This window comes from Salvelinus fontinalis, chromosome 25 (genome assembly GCF_029448725.1).
Source record: "Salvelinus fontinalis isolate EN_2023a chromosome 25, ASM2944872v1, whole genome shotgun sequence".
Classification (NCBI taxonomy): domain Eukaryota; kingdom Metazoa; phylum Chordata; class Actinopteri; order Salmoniformes; family Salmonidae; genus Salvelinus; species Salvelinus fontinalis.
Window position 1 is genome coordinate 12,201,501 of NC_074689.1, and position 17,781 is coordinate 12,219,281.

At 42.7% G+C, this 17,781-nt stretch overlaps 1 protein-coding gene across 2 annotated transcripts in view; it reads left to right on the top strand.

Annotated features, from left to right (window-relative positions):
* The window catches only part of LOC129822844 (outer dynein arm-docking complex subunit 2-like), a 78,646-nt gene that overhangs the window by 36,569 nt on the left and 24,296 nt on the right, over positions 1-17,781 (top strand). For both annotated transcript variants that reach the window (XR_008754539.1, XM_055881298.1), the window contains exons 16-19: positions 5,374-5,616; positions 9,352-9,466; positions 13,926-14,114; positions 14,375-14,596. Coding sequence is in view for 1 of the 2 variants with exons in the window: in XM_055881298.1 (XP_055737273.1) it covers positions 5,374-5,616; positions 9,352-9,466; positions 13,926-14,114; positions 14,375-14,596 (769 nt within the window). In the remaining variant the exon portion in view is untranslated. The remainder of the gene's footprint in view (positions 1-5,373; positions 5,617-9,351; positions 9,467-13,925; positions 14,115-14,374; positions 14,597-17,781) is intronic.

The window sequence follows — 17,781 nt, forward strand, 5'->3', positions numbered from 1 at the left end:
GGTCATGTCTTATGTCATTGGTAGGTTAGTGTAATTACTATAACATTTGCCTGGCCCTGACTTTGACAAATCACCCACACAGAGGTACATTTTTGTTTTGACTGATGTCCACTTAGCATGTATTGAGTGGGAAGCCATAGGTGCTCGTAATACTCAGATAATATGTTTGCAAACTTAGTGTCATGAGTATGATGGGAATTTAGAGAGCTAACTTTAAAGTACGGGGAGATGGGTCTACGGTACGTTCCAGTGGAAATCCTAGTGATAGCGGTTGGGATGAGGGTCGATATGCTGCAATCACGTGGCATTTTTACGAGACCTCTCGTGTTCATATGTGAGTCTCACTTTTTCCACTCCCAAAAGTTGTCACGTCTCGTCCTTCGTCTCGTCTGGCCGAAGTGATTATTTGGACAAAATGTTACGTTTTGCAGATACACAGATTCTATTAGCGTTGATCTTTTATGTGACTGTTAGCAGGAGGAATGTGAGCTTTTCTACTGTTAACAAAAGATGAAGTAAAGAGTTGGTTTTATAGACACCCTTTGGTGTCTAAAGCAGCTCTCCTCCCATTAGTAATGAACATGGGCAAGCGGACTGAGAGAAAGCTGCCTCGAAAATGACTCCTCCATAATGTTGGAAATGTAAGCTGACAGACTCTTAAATCATGTGTCATGTTACTGCATACCCACATTTATTTCATTGTCATTTAGTTCCCCTCAACAGTCACACTTTCTGGAATCTTTCCTGGCTGGCTTTATCTTGCATGGGAGGATTTTTTTAATCAGTAATTTTCCCTCAAAAATTAATAATGCCTGAAAATCGTGCCCTGGCAGCTCTCAATGGTTGCTAAAGGTACCCCCATGACTTGTTTTGTTGTTGCTGTATTTCTTTTATTTGTCAGAGTGACTCAGGGGACAATACAAGCCATATGCATTAATTTATACCATGGTAACCTCTTAATAAATTCAAGGCTTATTTTCAGAAACGTAGCATTTTTTAAATACGTTTTTACGATAAAAGAGGCTTTTGGAGTTTTATATGGTTTTACATGATGAATTAAGATAATGTGGAAATGTCTAGCATCTGACTCAAAAACTCTGTAGGACTGAAAATTGCAGAGGAATTTTAAAAATAATAGTAAAATGTCCCAGTAGCACTCACACCGGTCTCTCTCCACTTCATATTTCATAACTGACAGAATGATATCCTACATTTAGAGTCTAAGTTAAGTCTTCCCTACTGGAAACAAGTGCCTGTTGCCACAGTCAATTAAGCAATGATCCCATTATAGAAGCATGCCAATAACGCTCTCTTTAAAACAGGTGGATATAGATTACTATCTCTGGTGCCAAGTTCATGATGAACAACCAGACCAGTGGTTATTGTCATAAACAAAAGCATATGTTCTGTTTGCATAGAACGAGGAGTGTTGGATAACAACATATTTAGTTATAAAGACTAAAGAATTCACACAGGAGAGAGTTCAAGTTACAACGTGAACCTTTCAGACTGCCTTTCAGCCCTCTGGCTACTTAACAAGCCTTCATATTCAGTCCAGTTCTGATGCATATGAAATAGCACAAAAATGGCAGAGATTGGGAGCCCTTTAGAGTGCAGCCTGGCACGGCGATAAAACAAATGAACTACACTGGCAATGAGTAATGTGGCACCCTGTGCACTTGCTCCCATTACAGGCCGCTTGTCTCAGCGTACTTACTCATAACACTGTTGCTATGCAAAAAAGGTCCATAATAATAATGAATAATGATACTGATAATCACGTGTAAAACCGCAATTGGTTGACCCTTCACTGGCAAGCATCAAACCCTCACACTCATTAAGGGGAATGTGATAAATAACTAAGGAATCCAGTCAGTGAGAGAGAGCGACCCAAAGGCCCGTATCACCCACCACAATGTTTCAGTTAACGGTTACCTTCCCGTGTAGTGTTTGTGTTTAGTTTTTTGGACGGCTCGGGCGGTTGGTGTGAATGAAGGTAGAAATTTGGCCGTGGGTTCCCCAGGAAGGCCGGAGAGGAAACCAGCATTATGAAGAGTAGAGCACTGACTGTTTTAATCCACACTTACATTTGCGAGTGGATCTGTTTTTTTTTGTTTTTTTTACTCTCCCAGGGTTATTTGAATAACATGTAAAAATGTCAAGACGCAGGTTTGGAATGACATGACCAAGCCATTACTGTCAAAAAAGAACGGCTGCAAACGGTAATAGAGTTTTTTTGTCGAGAGTTGTTAAGGGCCGTTGTGTTCATTTCAGAATCAATCATGGGCTGAGTGGTGTTTCGAGACGAAAATCGTTTTAGAATATATTTGACAGAAACAGTAATGAGGGGGAGTTGAGCTTTTTTTTTGTATTCCCAAGTAGTAAATGAACAACTCAAACAGCCCTTGTGGCCAATAGCAGACAGCGTGCTTTCGTGTGAGTGATCTTTAACATGGCATGGCTGTACTGTACAGTAGGGACGTGTGGGATGCAGGCCTGAGATATGTGGGGCGAGAGGGAGACCTCCCCTAAAGCCCAGAAGAAGATGCATGTGTTAGCTATTTTCCTGATTTAATGATGTATCAACATAAGAGATCATTGATGGCAAAAATATATAATTATCTTCATAACTTAAGTGTGTTTGTTTTAAAGGTGTACATCGGCTAAATGCGGAGAGATTGACATTTTCCTAAGACCTGCAATATGGAGCCTATAGCCTGTATGTATGAAAGGCCTTAATAAAAAGGCCTCTCAAACCTCTTGTCTCGCACTAGGGACGTTTTGGACTGTTTTGTGCAGATTTAAAAGCAGATTTATAGGTGCATTGATACGTGTCCCCTTGAACCGTATATACGGAAGTGTTATGCACACACACAAAAGCTGTGTAAAAACTAAGCCCTGCAACAAACAAGTGAGGGAATAACTTTGCAATGGAAAGTGGTCCTCGCCAAGACTCGGACTGTATTTGCCAACGCAATAATGTTTGAGGTCAAGATTGTATGGTTCAGTTACAATTACTGACTATCCGTCCAGTCCTCCTTCTCTTACCTCTCTTCCAGAGTCTATGATGAGCAGAACACCATCATTATGTATCATAATGATACTTCTTTCTTACCTCCCGTTTCTATCTACAGAACTTTGCTCACCCGACCTCTAGGGCTATTTAGGCAGCAGTTCACCCTCCTTCATTTTGAAGTGAGTTCGTTTTTCTGTTCAACGTTGGGCAGTAGAATGTATCCTTCTGAAAGTCTCCCAGGCCCTTTATGATTCCCATTGAACGTCTTCGAGGCTCTCTTCCTTTCCCGTAGTCCTTCAAATGACTCTTTGACACAGAGCCCCTTCTTAAAAACGAACTGGCTGTGGTATAAAAGGACAGACAGGCAGCATTCAATTTCTTTGCACCACCAATGTGAATGAATGTGTTACTGTAACAGATATGTTTAGAAAAAGAGCAACACAATTCGTCATAGAACTGCTACACAGAAGCCTCTCTTTGGTCCCTGTGCCTTTTGATAGGCCTCAATGATGCTTCCACTTGTATTGAGCCTACTGTTTGTACGAGGAGCTGATTCAGCCAGCTTTGTGTTACTTCTGCCATCTTTATTACACGAGCTGGAATTGGCTGAACAAAAATAGGCATGACTTGCAGTCCATTTATCAAAAGTTATTTGTGCAATTACAAGGGAATTCTAGGTCTGGGAATTTCCAGGGACCTCACAATACGATATTATCATAATGCTTAAGAGCTGATACGATATGTATTGCGATTCTATCAAATCAACATTTATTGGTCTGGTACACAGTTTTACAGATGTTATCGCAGGTGCAGAGAAATGCTTATGTTTCTAGCTCCAATAATGTAGAAATGTCTAGCAATCCAATGACCATACGCACATAATCCAAAATGTACACAAAAAAATTCATAAAGATGAGCAATTTTAGAATCTGGAATGTAAATAAATATATATATATATTTATGGTGTGTATAGACAGTATGGACAGTATATGAATATATAAGGTGTGTACAGTAGTAGTTATATAGGATGAGCCATGACTAGAATACTTCATAAACATATAAAGTGTGTAAAACAGTATGTTAACATTATTAAAGTGACTAGTGTTCAATTACTCTTGGGTAGCAGTCTCTAAGGTACAGGGTAGAGTACTGGGTGGTAGCCGGCTAGTAACAGTGACTAAGCAGAGTACTGGGTGGTAGCGGGGTGAACAGGCCGTGGCTCGGGTGGCTGAGACAATTCTATATGACAATTCTATATGTATTGGGATTCGATACTGCGATTTTATTGCGCTTTGATGTTCCAAACATATTGGTCACTGCTCCAGCTGTCTGCTGGAGAGAGACAAGAGAGAGCATGATAACATTTGTTTTGATCAGTCATGGAAATAAAAGTCCATGACAACATGTTGGCTCACTATTTTAAAAAAGATGGACAAGCTATAGGATGAAAAAGTTCTGGCGCATGTACAGCCAACTAGCGCTAGCTAACGCTACCTAGTATCAAATCCATACCCGGATTCAAAGTATCGATATAATATTGTCCGAAATAATATCTGTAATATCTGTATAAATAATATCCCCCATCACTAAATTCTGCTGTAGGAGCACCATGCAGATGCAACTTCAATGATGGCCGTATGAATAGTATCGTTGTTCTACGCTAAATTCACCTAAAAGTTTGCTTTGGCAGCCGCTCCATTCATTACTGCTTTGCTTGCAAGAATATGTTTCGGTGGATCATGACCAAAACCAAATGACCTTGGACACTTTCTACAATAGCCTACAGACTGTGTTGCCAGCAACCATAACTGTGAGGGAAAACAGTCATAGAACTTAACCGTACATCAGAGGTTTGTTGAGGCTTTCTGTAACCACATTATATCCCTCTTAAATGTTTACTGTCGTTTACCCACTCGGTAGTTCTGGCAAACAAAGTGAAATGACAGTAAAACAGGGAGTGAACTAGTCCAAGCCACAGTGAACCTCGGTCATGCAAAGTACATGTGTGGAGAGGCCTTTGAGCAGTCGTGGGAAAACCGTCCTGTTGTTACTGGGTCAAGTGATTTGTGCTGAAAAAATACATCCGTTCCCAAATATAACTCCATTCCTGAAATATATCAATCTCTATATTATCACACTGTCACCTGGCCAAACCAAGACATTTTGACTTGCTCCACACACATTGAAACATCTACAGGATATTGATTATGATTCAGAATGATGTCCTATTTTTGAAGCCCCTAAACTTACAGTATGTCCAAAGCTGCATATAACATATAAGGCTATAAAAAAGATGGAAGTGATTGGGTTGAATAAAGTGATTGGTTGATTGACCCTGGTGCTGTGCCTTTCCCCAGGTTCCAGGATTACAAGGCCTTGGAGACCCTGGTGGGTCTGCTGACAGACCAGCCTGAGGAGGTGCTGGTGAACGTGGTCGGCGCCCTGGGCGAGGGGGCCCAGAAACCTGCCAACAGGGCCACCATCAGGAAGTGTGGAGGCATCCAGCCCCTGGTCAACCTGCTGACGGGAACCAACCAGGCCCTGCTGGTCAACGTCACCAAGGCTGTGGGAGCCTGCGCCACCGAGCTTGAGAATATGACGTAAGTCATAGAGATATATTTAATGTTGTGGCGTGGAACACCAACTCCGTTCAGATGATCAACAGTGCTGATGCTTTATTTGATGTCTGACCCATTTATTGCCATCTCTAAAGCTCTTCAAAATGGTTCATAACCTCTATCATTAGCGGTCGTTCATCATCGTAATTGGTCCGAATAATGTTGATAACAGACGGGTGTCCTGGTGATAATGTCAGGCTATGATCTTAATCTTTCATCCTCACCAGGTAGGTTTAATGTTCGTCTTCAGCGGAGTGACAGTTTTAAAAGCCTTGTTTATTGTACCTGCTGCGATAAATATGGTTGTGGTGGCGCGTCCCACAGTTTTACTGTACGTCTGCGGTCATTCATGTTGCTGAACTGGTCAGAGTAGCATACCTTCAGCTGTCCAAGCACTCGTGGCTGGAAAAACATCAACAGTGAACACATAGCTACAGTCCAGTCCTGCTAACTACAGTATGTGTTGCTTTTTTGGCTTCAATGCTCCGAAACACTGCATACAATATAGTCCAATTTGAATCGCATTGCTATTACAAGGCTGTTACAGACTACAAGACCCTTACTTAGTTAACACTGGACACAAATAAATAACTTTACGTCTGAGTATGTTTTGTTAGGCTAGCCATTAATGCCATTGTAAGAATAAGTAATATGGTGTAGATAAGCATAACCTCAGTGGTGCAATACAAGTTGCAGAACTGTTGTTTTGAAGAAATAAGGCCATTTCAGCAATTAGGCTAGCTAGCCTAACTTCTCCATTCGCCCAGGCAGAATGTTACATCTGAACCCATTCATTCAGGGCCATGTTTTCTCATGGAATGTATATTTAGGCCTTGTCATTTTTTTAGCATTTACACTTAGTTGTGGACAGAAAGTCGTTATTTCCACAAGTGCTTTCTGTATGTCTTGTGGCAGGGTGAATTATTTTGAGGACCTGTGTGTACAGTAGTTTGCCGAGCAATTAACATAGCTCACATTTGATTGTTTCCTGCTCCAGACCACGTTTGGTCAGAGCTGGTTCTCAGATTAAGGACCTGACCAGGCCTGCTATTGTCACTCACTGACTGACTGGACTACAGGGTGATGTATGTCTGTGCTGCTCCAAACTCTACATGGTGCTCCAAATTCATTGCAAAATCCATGTCAGTTATTGGCTTTGTTTAGCTTTGTTTTCCTGGTCCAGGCCACATGGCCAGGAAAAAGTCCTGGCCATAGTTGTAACTTTTCAAAACTAGCTAATCGATGATCTACGCCTACCTATTTGTTTTAAAGTCCTTTTGAAAATAAGCGTATTTTTATTCTAAGCTATTGCACTGTGTGGTTAATGATATCATAGACAAAATATGGGAAAATATCACATTACAATCCTGCCTAGTACTTTCTGTAATTTACAAGAAAGAACACACGTTTTGCAAATGCCTTAAGGCTTTGTGGTCTCCTTGTTTCCATCCCTCATCCAACTGTCAGTTGTCTCCTTCATGCTAACGTGTTTCATACCTGCTCTTGTGAGGACAGAACTTTTCTGGCGCTCGATATGAAGTTTAGTTTGTTGTTGGGCTGGATTTAGGAGGCCCCTCTGACTGGAATCTTACGATATGATCCCCCAGACTGATTTATGTGCAAACGGAAGACAGATGGCGCAGGGGACTTCTCTTGATGAGTGCTCGCTCATTGCCAGTCACGGAGATACCGTGATTAGGGAGTGTTTAAGTAATTATGACAGCATTCAATGTCGGCCTTGTTGGTAGAAGCACACATGGGAAAAACGTTACATGTTATTTATACCAGACAACGGGCACATTGTGGTGTAATTCTTTGGGTTCCCAGACCCTGACTACAGCCTTGACTACAGTCATGTACGCAGCATGAAATACGGCTTATGCTTAAGTAAACTTCAACTCGGACGCCATGAAATATAGAGAGACCTGTCTACTGGCTCTGTTTGATTTGGAAAGAGGTATCCCCAGACTACCCACCCACCGTACAGTATAATGTTGTTTTGGTTCTATATATAAATATCCATATAGACCTCTCACTTTACCTTGATTTAAATTAACCTATGGCCTACCGTCACATAGGCACTCAGGGATTTCTCATGGAGATCCACTTTACCAGACCAGACCAGACTGAGAGTGAGTTTTTAGAGCTGTGGTGGAAACAGAATGGGACTGGTGAAGGTTGGTTTGTCATTGAAAACCCACGCAGAACCCTTTGATTTTGCCCTGTGATGGGTATTCAGGGCCTGGACAAACGAATTCTACTGTATGGCCCAGCCAGAGCTCTGAGAAAGACGAGCACTCAAATGCTCCTCTTGACTGTGAAAGTACTGAACAAAAATATACACGCATCATACAACAAATTCAAAGATTTTACTGAGTTACAGTTCATATAAGGAAATAAGTCAATTGAAGGCCCTAATCTATGGATTTCACATGACTGGAAATACAGATTTGCATCTGTTGGTCACAGATACCTTAAAAAAAAAAAAAGTAGGGGCGTGGATCAGAAAATCAGTCGGTATCTAGTGTGTGACCACCATTTGTCTCCTACAGCGTGACAAATCTCCTTCACATAGAGTTGATCAGGCTGTTGATTGTGGCCTGTGGAATGTTGTCCCACTCCTCTAAAATGGCTGTGCGAAGTTGCTGGATATTGGCGGGAACTGGAACACGCTGTCGTACACGTCGATCCAGAGCATCCCAAACATGCTCAATGGGTGACATGTCTGGTGTGTACGCAGGTCAATTCAAGAGCTGAGACATTATCAGCTTCCAGGAATTGTGTACAGATCCTTGCGACATGGGGCTGTGCATTATCATGTTGAAAAATGAGGTGATGGCGGTGGATGAATGGCATGACAATGGGCTTCAGGATCTCATCACTGTATCTCTACCTGCCCATACCATAACCCCACCGCCACCAATGGGGCCCTCTGTTTACAACATTGACATCAGCAAACCACTCGCCCACACAACGCCATCTGCCGCTACAGTCGAAACCGGGATTCATCCGTGAAGAGCACACTTCTCCAGCGTGCCAGTGGCCATCGAAGGTGATAATCTGCCCACTGAAGTCAGTTACGACACCGAACTGCAGTCAGGTCAGTACCCTGGTGAGGACGACAAGCATGCATATGAGCTTCCCTGAGACGGTTTCTGACAGTTTGTTCAGAAATTATTTGCTTGTGCAAACCCACAGTTTCATCAGCTGTCCGGATGGCTGGTCTCAGACGATCCCTCAGGTAAAGAAGCCAGATGTGGAGGTCCTGGGCTGTCGTGGTTACATGTTGTCTGCGGTTGTGAGGCCAGTTGGACATACAGCCAAATTCTTACAGTAGATAAATTAACATGACATTTTCTGGCAACAGCATAATTTTAGTGGCCTTTTATTGTCCCCCAGCACAAGGTGCACCTGTGTTATGATCATGCTGTTTAATCAGCTTCTTGATATGCCACACCTGTCAGGTGGATGGATTATTTTGGCAAAGGAGAAATGCTCACCAACAGGGTTGTAAACACATTTATCACTCTATTATCTTTCTTTATCTCTCTCTCTCTCTCTCTCTCTCTCTCTCTCTCTCTCTCTCTCTCTCTCTCTCTCTCTCTCTCTCTCTCTCTCTCAATCCTCTCTCTACCGCTCTACCTCTCTCTCTCTCTCTTTTTCTCTTTCTCTCTCTTTCTCTTTCTCTTTCTCTTTTTCTTCGCTCTTCTCCTACAGGATCATTGACCGTCTGGATGGAGTGCGTCTGCTCTGGTCCTTGTTGAAAAACCCAAACCCAGATGTCCAGGCCAGCGCTGCATGGGCCATTTGTCCATGCATTGAAAATGCAAAGGTACAGTACACCTAAGAAAATGGCATTTGTTTTAATTATTTAATTATTCTCTAATGGCAACACTGCTTAACAACATGTAAAACAAATTACACTGTTAGAACGTTGTAAATAACATTAAGTCTCAACTTTTGCGTAAAAGTTCTCATGTTCTATTACAGGTTTATATGTGTATGTTCATCATGTTTATCATGGTTGTAATATGTTCATCATGTTTATATCATGGTTGTAATATGTTCATCATGTTTATATCATGGTTGTAATATGTTCATCATGTTTATATCATGGTTGTAATATGTTCATCATGTTTATATCATGGTTGTAATATGTTCATCATGTTTATATCATGGTTGTAATATGTTCATCATGTTTATATCTTGGTTGTAATATGTTCATCATGTTTATCATGGTTGTAATATGTTCATTATGTTTATCTTGGTTGTAATATGTTCATTATGTTTATATCTTGGTTGTAATATGTTCATCATGTTTATATCTTGGTTGTAATATGTTCATCATGTTTATATCATGGTTGTAATATGTTCATCATGTTTATATCTTGGTTGTAATATGTTCATCATGTTTATATCATGGTTGTAATATGTTCATCATGTTTATATCTTGGTTGTAATATGTTCATCATGTTTATCTTGGTTGTAATATGTTCATCATGTTTATATCTTGGTTGTAATATGTTGGTTGTAATATGTTCATCATGTTTATATCTTGGTTGTAATATGTTCATCATGTTTATTCCTGGTTGTAATATGTTGATCATGTTTATATCTTAGTTGTAATATGTTCATCATGTTTATATCTTGGTTGTAATATGTTCATTATGTTTATCATGGTTGTAATATGTTCATTATGTTTATATCTTGGTTGTAATATGTTCATTATGTTTATATCTTGGTTGTAATATGTTCATCATGTTTATATCTTGGTTGTAATATGTTCATCATGTTTATCATGGTTGTAATATGTTCATTATGTTTATATCTTGGTTGTAATATGTTCATTATGTTTATCTTGGTTGTAATATGTTCATTATGTTTATCTTGGTTGTAATATGTTCATCATGTTTATCTTGGTTGTAATATGTTCATCATGTTTATATCTTGGTTGTAATATGTTCATCATGTTTATCTTGGTTGAATTCCTCTCTCACACTGTTCAGAAGCCTGTTTATATCATCATGAAGGTCAGCCTCCTTAAGCCTCTCTCGACAATCTGGTGTCGAGAGGTTGCTGCAGGGGTGACGTTGTGTCACTAGAGGCTTACATGAACCCTCCTCTAATACAAAGCAGAACACGCTGCTCTCTGTTGGTGAACTGGTGAACTGGGAAACAGGCAGCTGGCAGGCAGGCATGCAGGGAGAGACTTGGAGGAGTAATATCCTGTTCTGACTCCTCTGTTGAAAATCCTCAACATGCTCTGAGTTACAGAGTCATACAACCAGCAGCAGCTTCTTCTTACGAGCAGGGTGCCAGACAGACAGGCTGTGACTCCTGTGACCCCATTCTGCACATAAATGCTGGGGTACATACTTCTACTGTCCAGTCCTCATGGCATAGGGCCTGCTGTATAGCATTCATATGCTGTCTGAATTCCAAATTGCACCCTATTCCCTATATAGTGCACTACTTTTGACCAGAGGGCCCATAGGGATCTAGTCAAAAGTAGTGCACTATGTAGGAAATAGGGTGCCATATGGGACTCACAGTCTATTGCGTTCATATAGAACGGCTGAAGTATAGCTATCTAAATCCCCCTAATATTTCTGTCAGTGGGTTTGATTCCCAGGGCCGTTGTATCATTTTTCCAAAATACAAATGTAACATTGTTCTATTAGATTATAGCCAAGATGAACGTAAACAGCTTGTCAGTTAGACAATCTGTTGACGTTTAAACAGATACATTGGGCCCAGCTCAGGCAGGTGTCTGTCTCAGTCCGGGTGAGGGGAGCTTTTCACTCGCTACAAGGAATTTTTCCGGACCAAAATTGTGACAAAAATGATCTATGGCAACCATATGGAAGAGGAGTACCGACCGGCTGCAGCTTGAACACTAACAAAGTTTGACCATGTTTGTCTGGACTTTACGGTGCCAATTTTTGTAGTGAATACATGAACATGCTCTTTGGTTGATATCTGACACAGGGGCAATGACGAAAGCTAAATAGTGAGTTGGTTTTGCGAGCGAGGGGAACCTGATACTGCTCGATGCAGTAGTAGTTATATAGATAAAAGACCCATGTGGTTTTAGTTAGCAGCTCCACAGTGGATTTATGAGAGGATCAGGGTGTAAGTGCAGCTGCTGGATGCTCCAGTCCTTACCTCTACTCCTACTCAGGCATATACAGACACATACAAGAACAGTACGCCCCACTTGTACCGGCCTGCCTGGCCTTCCTGGACTGCCTGGACTGCCTGGCCAGCTCCCTCTATAAGTAAAGCCCCAGTCATTATTTCAGTCAGCAGGGGCTTTGCAGTGAATCAGTCAATTAGCGTTGTTCCCTCGATCAAGGAGGTAACCTGCCCTGCTGCTCATGTAATGAAGTGCATTATTAAATTGCCTGGACACGGGCAACTTGCGATACCTGGTTTATTTCCCATTTACATAGTAGCCTATGGACGTAGGAGCCTGATTGCTTGCTTGCTGGAGAGGGTCAGGGCAAACTACTCTGCTGCGCCACTTGGGCCGGCTTCCTTTCCCCCTCCCTCAGACTAGGCCAAATCACGCACACCGACCAGATAATGTGTTTTCTATTTCATTTCATCTTCGGGAAAAAGGGACAGCAGGATGACCGGGGCCTTACGTGTGTAGCTTTATAATGCTGCGGTTTTCAGGGATCTGGGGTTCTGTCCAGGCCATGAAAGGGATCCTCACTAGTCCGCCGCCGCAGCTGGTGACTTGAGAAGCGCTTCCTCTGTCGCTGGTGAGTCGCGGCATCATCAGTATTCCTGAGGAAAGGCTTCCTGTGCTGTGTGCTCTCTGTGCTGTGTAGAAGCGGAGCGGGGGGTCAGCTCCGGGCACACACTGCCCCTCCTCTGGCACCACATCTGAGGGGAGCAGAGAGAGACACACCACCGTGTCCCGTCTTGCTCTCTGAGCCCTGGCCTGTCAGAGCTAGAAGGTTGCATTCAACACTCCTCACTGTGCAGTGTGCACAGCCACGAAACCTGCTGTGGTAGTGTCCCATTGTCACTGCTTTGGTTGGATATGCCTGCACTCCTGTCCCTCGTTGAATAGGCCACTCACATTGAGGCTAGTGTGAGTGTGGTTAACCGGGCAGTTATTATTGTATTTATCTTTTATTTAACGAGGTGAGTCCCATTGAGATGCAAATCTCTTTTACAAGTGGAGCCCTTGGCCTGGCACAACCACACACAACCCCCGAAGGGAGGGGGTTATGATTCATTACCTAGACAATAATGTCTACGTACAAAAAAACGAAGAAACAAGCTATATTAAATCCTCAATGTCCTAGATGAAGATATAATGTTGATGGATATGGAAATGGGGCATGCGTTGTGATGATTTGCACTCAGCCATCTCTAATTATACGCTTTCCATAATCTTGGTTTACTATTTTCATATTGCTGGAGAAAGGCTGGCAGTGGCTGTGTATGCCACCTTGATATATACCTCCTTTTGGTGCCGATTATGTTGAGTTGTGATTTTAAAAGAGGCCCGATCTGCCAAGCTTCATTGAAGGCTGCGTATGTGCCCACTCTCTTCCGCTGTGGTTCCTCAGAGAGCTTGGACGGCACAGCCCCATAAGTGGCTGAGAGTCCTGTGGTACCAGCTAGCCCACTGGTGCCATGCACTTAAACCAGTGTCTACGGTGCCAGCCTGGCCTGCATGGTCGGGGAAACACACCGACTCCTTCAGTTCCTCCGCACACTGATTCCGACACCATGTTTTGGTCCTGTGTTCTGAACAGTGTAACCTACATGGAGAGGTCATTAGATAGGCCTTCTGTTCTGTCCAACTGGATAGGCTGACATTAGAAAGGTCTGCTGTAGAAGGATTCGTTTCCCTTGGCCCTTGCATTTCTTAGCAAGAAATCCCATCAATTTTGCCCTGTTGATTTCTGTAAATGTCTTTTTATAACAAACGGACTATATCTCCCCTATGACATGCTTGATGAGGAATAGCTACTGGCACACCACACAGCCCATCCGTATTTACAATGGCCCTATCCGTAGAGGGGAAAGCAGGAGAGAGCCACGGCTACTCACCTTACCTCCGATTGGGCTGACTGGCTCTGATGGGGTTTTGATTGTTGCTAAGACTGATGAAAAGGCTTTTTCTTTTTCCTTTGCTTGTGTGTTTCTTTAGTTTTCTCTGCTCTGCTCAAATGCCCCTGCTTCCCTCCCTGCCCATTACACAGTCTCCCTGCGCCACTTCATTTCACAGATTGAGAACACCAAGCTAATAAGAGGCTTTTTACTTTTAGGATTCAGGGGAAATGGTGCGCTCCTTTGTCGGTGGATTGGAACTGATTGTTAATTTGCTGAAATCAACAAACAAAGAGGTACTGGCGAGCGTGTGTGCCGCCATAGCCAAAATAGCCAAAGACGAAGAGAATCTGGCAGTCATCACTGACCACGGGGTTGTACCGATGCTGGCCAAGCTGACAAACACAGTAAGTACACCTCAAAATACTTATAATCCTACTCAATTAGCCTGTGTGTTTACTGGGAATCTTCAGTCCTGTTGTAAATGGACTGTCTATGATACCATCATCTCAGTTGTAATTTAAAAGTTCACTGTAGTGTTTGAAACAAACTCTATTGAGTATTTATAGCCTAGGCCCGGGTCAAAAGTAGTGCACTATATAGGGAATAGGGTGCCATTTGAGATGCAACCATAGATGTCTGTTGTCCTATTTTCTCTGTTTTACAGACTGATGATAAACTGCGTCGTCACCTGGCTGAGGCGATTGCCCGTTGCTGCATGTGGGGCAGTAACAGGGTGTTGTTTGGGGAGGCGGGGGCCGTGGCCCCCCTCGTCCGTTACCTGAAGTCCAAGGACTCCTCAGTCCACCAGGCCACAGCTCAGGCCCTTTTCCAGCTCTCCAAGGACCCCAACAACTGCATCACCATGCACGACAACGGAGTGGTCAAGGTATGTTCTTTGGCCCCTGATGTTTTCAATCACTTTTTAGCTCACAACCACTTGTCCTTTCCATACCTAGTGGTCAAGGTATGTTCAAGGTATGTTCATTAATATCTTTGCTCATGATCATTCACTTAAAAAATAAAAAAAAACACTTGAAATAATCTTATGAATAGAACACTTGATAAAACTTGTGGTTTTCGGACATGTGTGAAACATGTCAGAAAAAAAGTATATATTTTTTTCACATGCCAACAAATCACGTGAAAAATGTAATGTGGGTAAAACGGATACGTGAGTCAGACACGTGGTTTATGGACACGTGTGACGGATTTTTCACATGTACATTTTTCACATGACTCAGACACGTGGTTTAGAGATTTGAATTTGAGATTTGAAGTGCGCCATATTGCTGAATGGTACCAAAAAATAACTAAGGACCATGGTTAAAGTGGCTGTAACTAGCAAAAGATCATGGTCGATGTAGTCGTTTTCATCCTGCCTGAGAGAGTTAACCATGGAGCCTCCTCGTAGCCTGCAGGCCTGTGACTGATTGACTCACCACCTGGATTCGGTCTTATAAGGCAAAATTTGAAATTGTTTTTTTTACATTGGATAAAAGTAGAGACTTAGAGCTACAAAATGGTATATCATACACTGCATTTTGGGAAAGTAATTCTGCTTTGAAAAGTTGCTAAACTTGTAAACTCACTTTTGAGAAACTGGCCTTTGAATGTTTTGGTATCTAGTGAAGAGCTCTTCTTTGTCTACACCAATTCAGCACCGTTCACACCCTCTTAAGCTTTAGCCCCACCCATCTCGTTTCGCGTTCGGAGCGCACACTCGACGCTCTGGCCGATGATTTGTTTACCTCTGGATAACATGAAAACAACCTAACCAGCTCTGCTGGCAACAATGTTATTACGCTTTTTTGCCGACGTTTACTATATTCATTGCGTGCTGTACACTTTATCTTAAGACATGTAGCTAGCTAGGTAAACAATGAACCTAGCTAGGTAAACAGCGTGTAAGATCACACACGTGCCTCCCGGGTGGCGCAGTGGTCTATGGCACTGCACCGCAGTGCTAACTGCGCCACCAGAGTCTCTGGGTTCGCGCCCAGGCTCTGTCGCAGCCGGCCGCGACCGGGAGGTCCGTGGGGCGACGCACAATTGGCATAGCGTCGTCCGGGGTAGGGAGGGTTTGGCCGGTAGGGATATCCTTGTCTCATCACGCTCCAGCGACTCCTGTGGCGGGCCGGGCGCAGTGCGCGCCAACCAAGGGGGGGCCAGGTACACGGTGTTTCCTCCGACACATTGGTGCGGCTGGCTTCCGGGTTGGAGGCGCGCTGTGTTAAGAAGCAGTACGGCTGGTTGGGTTGTGCTTCGGAGGACGCATGGCTTTCGACCTTCGTCTCTCCCGTGCCCGTACGGGAGTTGTAGCGATGAGACAAGGTAGTAATTACTAGCGATTGGATACCACGAAAAATTGGGGAGAAAATGGGATAAAAAAAAATAATAATAAAATAAAAAAAAATGATCACACACGTCACGTAACGTTAGCTAACGAGCCAGCCAGCTAATGTTAGCTAGTTAAACAACAATGAACATAGTGCCAAATCATGTCGTTACTACCCTGTATGAATATGCTGGGAGCTAACCAACCAGGTTCAATGTTAGCTAGCTAACATTAGGCTGTAACTAGAAAAGCAAACGGCTCTGGGAAATTAAAAATAACGTCAGCTAGGGAGCCAGCCAGCTAATGTTAGCGAGCTAGCTAACAGTACACGTTATCTTGAAATGAAACCACTTTCTGTCAAAATTAGAAATGTATAATATCTGAAAATGGAGCTAGCTAACGCTAGACTGTCTTACCTGTATACATCATCATGCATGATGGACACGACTCCCTGTCACGGATGTCATACCACGGTTGCCCTTAGTTTGAAGACGTAAACTGGAGACAGGTGTTTTCTCCGTTTCTTTAGCTATCATACTCTAATTCCACTGATTTCAAAACTTGATCCTCAAGAAAGTGGAGAGCGACACTTATGCAGCTCCACCACACAATTTTTAAAAAATTACGTCGCGTTCGACAGGATTACCAACACAGACTGGCCAGCTCAAATAGACAGAAGCCTTCTATATGGCACATCAATCCAAACGCCGAACTCGGCATGTCCAGCCCACTCATTATCTCAGCCAATCATGTCTAGTGGGAAGGTTGCAGACTTTTTCTGTGGCTTAACCAACAAGGCTCGTAATTTAACAATTGTTTTCGTATTTACAGATGGCGTACAAGTTTATTATTAAGGCACATGAAAGTTCACAAGTTCCAGAAGGCATTTCTGACAAAAAACGCATTTTGATTTAAAAAAACGAAAGAAAACGTTAAAATGGCTTTCCTGTGAAGTCATGACTTGCGACATGCGCCTAGTTTCATGAAACGGGTCACAAATGTAGTACTCAGAAATAGTGATTCTAGTTAAATAGAATCACTATTTAATTAAATATCTCTATTTATAGCGAACTTTAAAATAATTCACTGTGGGGATTGAATTTGATCATCATAAATGGCCTTCTACATTTTTTGGTTTGGCCCTTCTGGCGATCGTAATTTACATAGGCTTTCTAGGACTTTTGACACAGCTAGGTTGCTACGCAGTAGCCTGACTTCACCCTCCAGACCAGACACTAGGTGCCTGTAGTAAATCCATTAGCTGCTCCTCTCTGTCTGTCACTTGCTCCGTGCACACAGCTCGTTCTGCATGCACTCTGTTCATGGTGCTCTGAGTCATTGAGTATCCATAGCAACGGCTACGCTCGGGCTGCTCTGCTCAATGAAGAGACATGAGAGAGCAGTTAGCTGTTAGCTATTTTTCGTCACTCTAAACTCAACATAACTCAAGGAACATATTATTTTCTGTGAAATAATCTCTCCTGTCTCATATTTCACGAGGTTGGAAGCACTTCTGACTCCATGTTATGATCTTATTCAGATATAATTGTACTGCGCAGCAGAGCACGCGCAAATGGCTCAGCTTCAAAGTGTTAGTGATCAATTTAATGATAACTGAGCCCTGCAAGTACCCTAATTATTGATGAAAAAACAGGCCCGACCCGGATGTATAATATCAGGGGCGTCGGGCTCGTGTCGGGTAGCAGAGCTCTAATGTGGTTTCCCAACATTTCACG